This window comes from Triturus cristatus, chromosome 8 (genome assembly GCF_964204655.1).
Source record: "Triturus cristatus chromosome 8, aTriCri1.1, whole genome shotgun sequence".
Classification (NCBI taxonomy): Eukaryota; Metazoa; Chordata; class Amphibia; order Caudata; family Salamandridae; genus Triturus; species Triturus cristatus.
Genome location: NC_140591.1, coordinates 808265679 through 808274116, shown reverse-complemented (window position 1 = coordinate 808274116; position 8438 = coordinate 808265679). Strand labels below are relative to the sequence as shown.

At 50.9% G+C, this 8438-nt stretch overlaps 1 protein-coding gene across 1 annotated transcript; it reads left to right on the top strand.

Annotated features, from left to right (window-relative positions):
• The first annotated feature begins 877 nt into the window (after positions 1-877).
• Positions 878-7944, top strand: ZIC5 (Zic family zinc finger 5). Its single transcript, XM_085622261.1, has 2 exons — positions 878-1896; positions 5883-7944. The coding sequence occupies exons 1-2, from the start codon at positions 909-911 to the stop codon at positions 6305-6307; spliced, it is 1413 nt and encodes a 470-aa protein (XP_085478387.1). The 5' UTR covers positions 878-908; the 3' UTR covers positions 6308-7944.
• The last annotated feature ends 494 nt before the right edge of the window (positions 7945-8438 follow it).

The following is an 8438-nucleotide window of genomic DNA, read 5'->3' as shown; positions in this document are numbered from 1 at the left end:
GAACTCACTAATTATGTACGCACGAAGAATGTGTGCATTACACCACAGGTGGCATATGTTATTACCGAACCAAAGCTGTTTTTCTCCCATGCCTCCTTCACCTTTTTTTTATGCAAGCCAAATATCCATCAATCCGTGTCATTATTACACACATTTTAAAGCAGTTCACACTTATCGTAAACTGCAGGGAATAGAGGAAAAATACACTTTAAAATCTATCCCTCCAGTATTTTAGAAGTTGAGGACTGCGTGCGGATCATCTGTTTATATTTACCAAAAATTCTGCTTTACTAACATATGATTCAGAGAACAGAGTACATAATGCGCGTCTGCGAGTTGTTTTCAGTCGAAAAAATGTAATAGTAAGGTTTTGTAAGCATTCTCTGTTTGCCAAGTGAGTACTTTTCAATATTTGTAAGGGAGTTTGGCTTGCTGGAAGTGTTTAAGGAAGGCTTTTGGCTATCGTGAGAATCACCGCTAGAAACTAGCAGTGGAAGTCGAAAGATTCTCCTCAGATGTACAATTCAGACAGATTGAAAACCACATAGGGTGTCGCTCTTTTTTCCCACCAGACATTTAAAAAGGTGTTAATAAAAAACTCCTGCTTGCCCAGAGTGCCGGGTTCCTACGGTCCGAGCTGTGATAGGTGGGCTCCCCCCAGCCCCGCCCCTGCGCCGGGAAAGTTGTGCGAGGAAAAAAAACTTTTGCCAAGGCGGAAGCAGTGCCAGCGGCGGCGGCGGCAGCTCTTGGGGCCGGACCACGCCCCGCCCCCTGCCAGGCAACCCGCTCCTTGACACCCAGCCAATCAGCGCGCCCCTCGACCCTGCCAGTCAATGCCGCACCGGCCAATCCCCGACGGGCGCCCCGTGGCCGGGGTTCGCGCCCCCGCCGCGCGCTGCTCTCAGCCAATGGCAGGCTCGGGGGGAGCGGGGCCGCTGGCAGGGGGTTCTCCGGAGTTGGAGCCCAGACAAAAGAAGTTCCGGAGAGGGCTTCATCCGAGCAAGCGGCCGGACCGGGCGACACTGACACGGGCGGCCGGCCCATATGGGCCCATGGAGCCCCCTCTGAGCCGCAGGCACCCCGCCTTCAGGCTGGCCGATCTGGCGGCCGCCCAGCAGCAGCACCCGGCGCTGGCCGGATACCCGGGGCACCCACATTACCGCCCCTCGGAGGCGGCTCCGGGGGAGCACTACGCGGCCGAGCACATGGCGCTGAAGCTCAGTCCCTCCCAGGCGCAGCAGCTCCCCGAGGCGGCGGCCTTCGCCTACCCGGGCGGGCGCGAGTTCCTGCTCCGCCGGGAGCTGGCTGCCGCCATGCAGGGGGCGCTGGGGGAACCGCCGCCAGGGGGCGCCTCGCCGCCCCGTCTGCAGCACCACGGCATGTTCATCTCGGCCGCCGGCACCTACGGGCTGCCCGAGGGCGGCCTCTTCCCCGGGGAGCTCTACGGCGCCCCTCGCGGGGACCCCTACAGCCTGCACGGCTACGGCGCCCTGAGCCTGGCCGGGCACCCCGGGGCCGCGGCGGCCGCAGCCTTCCTGCGCTACATGCGGCAGCCCGTCAAGCAGGAGCTCGTGTGCAAGTGGATCGAGCAGGAGCCTCAGCCGGGCGGGCAGCTGCAGCCCCCGCCCGTGCCCCCGTGCGGCAAGACTTTCAGCACCATGCACGAGCTGGTGGGCCACGTCTCGGCCGAGCACGTGGGGGGCCCCGAGCAGAGCAGCCACGTCTGCTTCTGGGAGGAGTGTCCGCGGGAGGGCAAGCCCTTCAAGGCCAAGTACAAACTCATCAACCACATCCGGGTGCACACGGGCGAGAAGCCCTTCCCCTGCCCCTTCCCGGCCTGCGGCAAGGTCTTCGCCCGCTCCGAGAACCTCAAGATCCACAAGAGGACGCACACAGGTGGGTTTCTGCTTCCTCCTTCCCTCTGGTGTGTTGTCTGACGCAAGTGTCTGACTCATTTTATTTCCCGCATATGCAGTACGTTTTTGACACTAGTGCCTAGAGACGTCAGTTGTGAAGTGCTATGTAAAGGTTGCAGTACTCCACCCCCTGTACCGTTTTCTATGGCTGGTGTTTGACGTGTGTTCTTTCTCTTGCGTGCAGTATGTTTTTGTGAAGTCTAGCGTCTGGAGTCAACATATGTAGTGCTACCTAAATGCTACATTAACTTAGTGCACGGTGCATGCAGGTGGGTATGGCTACAGTTCCACATTACTGTAGCAACGAGAAATCGGGGGGGGGGGGGTCACGAAAGAGCTGGAGATATGGCAATGCTTTCTTGAGTGCCACATCAAAGCTCCTTTGCGTTGAGGCACGCTTAAAGGTGACGAGGTGGGATACCGGAGCAGTGTTTCAAGAACAACCTTTCAGCTCCTGGAGAAACCAGGACACTCAACGCTGATCCAAGAGTCTAGGTTGAGAAGTCGCTTCTTGTAAATAAGGCTTTCTTTCTGTATGATTTTTTAATCCCCGAGGCAGTAGTTTAGAGCTGCGGCTCACGCAGCCACAAATCACACATGTAAACAAACACCACCCCCTGAGAGCGCGCCGGTTACTACAGCCCACGTGGTGGCTGTAAGAAGCGCCACGCTCGAGAAGCATGTGCATATGAGCACGGACGGACCCAACACAACCTGCTTAGTGATGTTTTTGGCTTTTGAAATACACATACCTTGGTTACGAGAGTGGAATTGGGTGGGTTTTATAAAATGCATCTCGCCATGCAGGTGTAGGTGGGTTTTAGGCTGAAATCGATGTATTTGTTCCCGATATGTCTACTATTTTGATGAAACATCTTATGTAATGTGGCTGTGATGAGTGTATACACACACACACCAAGCCACGGTGAAAGGTAGGTCACAGAACATCATTACAATTGCAGTTTAGACAACGACCACTGACTTTACTTCCTTTTAATCTCACATATTAAACTGATTCTAACACAACACATTTTTACCTTCATATTTGCTGTTTAATTTCTCGGATTCGAGTTATATTTATGTCTGCAACTGTACTAACTCTTCCATTTAAATTGCAAGACACACGGGATTTCAAGGGTTAATGTGAAGAGTTAGGTGCGATGTGTATCTTCCGCTGTCTTAGGTTTAAAAAGATATTACAAGTGATCTCGAGATGTACGACCTTATAAAGGTGCTGGGAGCCAGCCTCTTTTCTCGGTATGGCCACAGAACTCCTTGGTGATTTGCAATCTGCTTCTAATGTACAGGAGGGGATATTTCTCTCTCTCGAAATATATATTCTCCACAAAGTTGCAAATTGATAGAAAACCTGGCTTTACTTTTCCAGTGCAGATGCTCATAACCGTTGGCACAGTGCTTTAATTTTAAACGCATGGTTGCCAATATACTGGTCTGCATATTAAGGTGCCTTCATCCATCGGATGTTGACAGCCTGGACACTCGTGTGCATGTTCACTGGCGGATGTAGCCGAGCCTGTGGAAATCTGAATGTACACATACCCGTTACAGTTGAAGTGTGGTCTCGGTGTTTGTGCAGGTGCCCCGAGCGTCTCTGAAATGCGCATGTTGTTGGGTGAATTGGTTTGTGAGGGAGCTCGGCCGGCGGCTCCCTGGTGTGCCGGGAGCAGGGTGAGAGCTCGGTGCACAGCTACAGACGGTGCGTGTGGGAGAGGTAAACAGTCCACACAGACGCACAGCGGCGGCCATTTCCTGCGCTGGAAGGCGCAAACACCCCCCCAGGTGCAGGTGGCGCATCCCTAGGACTTCATCCGATTAGTTCGCCCGCCTCTTCTGGGAGGGTGGTGATGCTAGGGTTTGAGGTAACAGGGGCTGTGTTGATGAGGCTATGCTCGCAGGAAGGCTTTACATTGTATTTTGTAAAGCTTAGTACGCAGCACGTGTTACTGCATAATTTGTAAATGTTTATGGCTCCGTCAGTGTACATTATAATATCAAAGGTGACCCTGTATTCTTTCATGTTTGTTTCGGATCTTAGTTCCGCTTATGGGGTAAGCGCTCCGAAGCTTCCGGTGGCGCTGTACTGATCTGTATTTCGCCTGCACCTGTAAGCCTGGCTTGACCTAGTGACCGCAGGGCCCGGCAGTGACTACAGCTTTCACTCTTCGGCTTCCAACAGGCTCTTGGCGATAAGGGTCTCACAGGGGATGATACTGTTTGTGGACACGCTTCAGAGTGAGATTTCAAGTACTTGGGAGCAGCTCAAAGACGCATAAAGGTGCTCCTGACGTCACCACGCGTTCTTTATCTGCGCGGCACCAACATGTCCTTTTCACACTCGGATGCAGCCTCGTTGTTGTCAAGTGACACTTAGGCAGATGTGTGAATGTCTGCGCTTTGTTGAAAGGACTCCGGGCCCTCGTTCATTCAGGCCTACAGTCTGCGCCGAATTACTTACAAATGTTTCGTCCTGACTTTGCATTTTCCCTTAGTGCACTAGATTGATCTTTGCACCCTCGGATGGTATCAAAAACGCAGGAGGGAGCACGGAACGCCTTCAGTGCAGAGGGAACTCACTCCTCTCGGAGCTCGTAGCTTCCAAAGGCTGTACTAAACACGAGGCGCGTGCACGGCAGCGTCACCCCCTGGCGTGTTTATTGTGAATGAGCTTGTACAGTGCGCACAACACGTGGCATCAGAGGGATATCTGTAGCAAAACTGGGATGACTCACGGGGAATCCATATAGGTAGCAGCAAAAAAGAAAAGAACTCTTTTCCGGGGGTGGGGGCAACGGAGATTTGCTGTTTGTATGCAACGGTGTAATGGTGCTGCGGCGCTCGTAAGTAAGCGAAAACGAAGCGATGGGTGACAGGATGCGCCCAGGGCGTAATGTAAATTGTCGGATCTCGAGACGCGCACACGCGGGTTACAGGATATTATGGTGTTTAACGTGTGCCCGAGGGGTCGGTCCTCTCTCAGCCGCGCTCACCTGTGAGTAACACACGGGTTGTGCCCGGCCCGTCTAGCGCCGGGATGCCCGGGCTGCGCCCCCTGGCCCTCCTCTCCATGCCCAGTGCGCGTCGGGATCCTGGCATGGCTGAAGGCCCGAAGTCTATCACCGACCGTGTTTGTAAACAAACCAGGCGAGCGTTGACGTTTAATGACCCTGGGGAAATTTCTCTCGCGAGCCATGTATTGTGGGGGTTCGTGTGATCTGCGTGCGGGTTGTCGGCCGCCACTGCCTAGGGCACTATGCGCGCATTTCCATTTATTTTATTTTAATACTAAAGGCGTGACTGTCCACAGCACTTTTGTAAATCTGCACGTTATTGTATTGCGCGTCGTTTGGTGCGTTTTACATGTAAATGGGGAAAAACACGTTTTTTTTGGAACACTGTCCTTGAATTTAACTCTTGCAAGGCCAGGTGTGCAATTGAAGTAGGTCCCACCTTCAAGCCCCCTGGTCACATTTTATTGGGTCCCATCATGTGAGTGCGCGGGGGAATATACGCTTTTTTGCTTGTTTTTATAATGTGCCAGTTCACTATTAAAAAGTACAGGTCCCTACTGATCCCAATGGTGACATTTTTAGGGGACCTTAGACAATGAGATTAATAAATTGTGTCCAGTGGAAATACCAGAAATGTCCATTTTGAGTTTAAATCAGACTCCTCTTTCCCCCGATGGAACCACTAGGTGGATTTAGGATCTGGTGACAGTTAAAAAAAAAAAAGGTTTTCTCCTTAGCAGTTTCATGAATGTCCAAAACTCATATGCCTCCATTTGTAACCCGGCCTTTAATCTAGTGTTAGAAAGCTGCCCTGCAGATGTCCGCAATCCCAACCTAATAATAACGTCTTTTTGAGAAGGTATCGTGATGTTTGTACACTCGCCGGAATTTCAGACTACTTGACCACTATTAATTAGTTTTTTTGTGTTTCTTCTAGGAGAGAAGCCGTTCCAGTGCGAATTCGACGGCTGCGACCGGAAGTTTGCCAACAGCAGCGACAGGAAAAAACATTCTCACGTCCACACCAGTGACAAGCCTTACTACTGCAAAGTCAGGGGCTGCGACAAGTCCTACACGCACCCCAGCTCACTGCGGAAGCACATGAAAGTACACTGCAAGTCCCCGCCCCTTTCCCCCACTTCCGGGTACCAGTGTGCGGGGCCCCCTCTCTCCCCCGAACAGGACTCCGCCAGGGGGCGCTCTGCCAACATGTCCCCCCCGGTGGCCAACCTCAACGAGTGGTACGTGTGCCAGGCGGGCGGGGCACCCAACCACCTGCACTCCCCCTCCAGCAACGCGGAGACGACGGACTCCGAGGAGGAAGAACTGTACATGAACTCTGACCCCAGGACTATGCGCTAGAAAACTCCTTCACCTGTCCTTGGACTGGAATAAACTCGAGTCATGCGAGGGGGAGGGGGGCAGGCCCAGCAATATTTATTCTGCCCAACGTCACTTGTTGCCCTGGGATACATTGCGAACACCAGAATGACCCCCCTGAACTTTTCTGTTTACACTGTTTCATGTTTGGGGTTCAGGGAAGTAAACGCACAAAGCTCGCACTGGGGCATTATGGCAGCCAACAGATCCGGAAGAGGGGTGCTGGAGGGGAGAGAGGTGCATAAAATGATCAACTGTGACCTCTCAACCCCCGCTTGACGATGCGTTTGCATGTTTGATCCTGAACGTTCGAATGACGGATATTCACAACCTGCAGCCCACTGGAGTTGACCCCCCCCTCCTCCTCCCCCTGCAGCGGCAGACTGCAACCTTGTGGCTTCAATCTAGACATAAAGTTGTCCTTTTCTATGATCGTGGTTTGAATCGGGTGTAGCATTTGCAATCGTTCCCCATTTTTATTCTAAGTAAAAATAAAATAAAAATAGATGCAGTACTGGGGGGCACATTTTTATATTGTTATCGAAATAAAACTACAGCCAGAATCTTAACGTTAACGGAGGCTGTCCCGCAGCAGAAATGTGGCCTTTACATAAAAAATACTTTGATTTCAAACCGGCCTGCGTTTATCCAGGTGTGGCCCCACAGTGACACGAGGGAAAGCAGTCCCGGTCGGCCAAGCTTGCGCTCGTCCAGTCCCAAACACATATTGAGGGGGTTGCTTCACTGTTCACCCTTGGGTCTGGGAGGGGCTTTGATTTCCAACAAGGCTTTGTAAGGATGATCACATGGGGGGAGGGGGGCGCATGTCAAGCGCTCTGCACATTATGATGGTTCATCTTTAGCGGGAAACATTGATGGGGACGTGACCTCTGGCCTGGCTGTTAGCGCTTTGAAAGAGAAGGGGGGAGCCAGAAAGGGGGGTGGGTGGGAGATAACTCTCAGTCAATTTATTTGTGGTTTGGGAAGCACATCTCGTATGCATGCTGCTTGTTCAGCAGACACGTCCTGCACTCATGCTAAGGACTCCTAATGCACCCCCAGGGACGCCGGGGCCTCAACAGAAAGAGACCCTCCCCCGAGACTTGTAGAAATGTGTGTGCAAGTGACTGCTGTAGTCCTGTCATTGTTGATGTCTTGCATATGAATTTTATTATTTTGTACGATAGAATTAATTTATTTCTTAAAAAAACCGACACTCAACTGCTGTGAGCCTGCAGGCACACCAAAGAATTGTAGCGATTCGTTTTGGTGAAATTTTACTGTATGATGTTTACAGAAACAAAAGCCTCCCCAATACACATAATTTTTCCTGAATGGACAGCATCGGATGAAAGGGAAATATACCGTATTCATTTCTGCGCTCCTTAGTGTTTGAATACTACATTTTTATCTAAAAATCGATATCTGTGTAAATATTCATATTTGAAGAGTTTGGGGCCCGTAAGGACTGCGCAGTTTGTAGTAGGCAGTGCTCAAGGGGGTGCACAGCTTGACCTGAGCAGAGAGATGTATGCCAATTTTCAGTGTCTACTAAAATATACATCGTTTGTTTTACTTGATTCAAAACATCTGAATAAAAAAGAGACTCCTGTAAATTCCATACGTTTCTAGCAATAATTAATGCATCGGCTAAGATTGTGTTCTCACCAGTAAGGCATGGACGTCGTTCAACATTTAATTGTCACTGCCTTGTCGTATATGTACTTCCTGCCTGTTTTATCCCTGGTAGCAATAAGGTATGAATGCTTTACAAGCCAGAATTAGGCCATATGGGTTTACACGTGACGGTTTTTTTATTGAAAGGATTTGTACAAATAAGTCAGGCCGGTGACTCGAGTTTCAGAAATGCATGTTGTTTTTATATCCACTGGTGCAGGCATTGTTTCTGGCCCGGTCCCTACCCTGCACTGGCGTGTGTTGTTATAAGAATGTTTCATTTGCTGTACCACGAAGAAGACACGTGTTCCCAAAATCCGAACAAAAAGGTGGCTTTTCCTGGAAAATCGTTCAAATGAAAACGATGTAATTTTAAAGTAAGGCAGCGACTTTTAGGAGACACGTTATATCGACAAAGGTTTGTGCCTCTCTTTTT

Bases quoted from the DNA above. Each gene is read 5' to 3' on its own strand.
- ZIC5 (XM_085622261.1), top strand. From the start codon at position 909: ATGGCAGGCTCGGGGGGAGCGGGGCCGCTGGCAGGGGGTTCTCCGGAG. The intron at 1,897-5,882 runs GTGGGTTTCTGC...TGTTTCTTCTAG, and splicing joins CCACAAGAGGACGCACACAG to GAGAGAAGCCGTTCCAGTGC.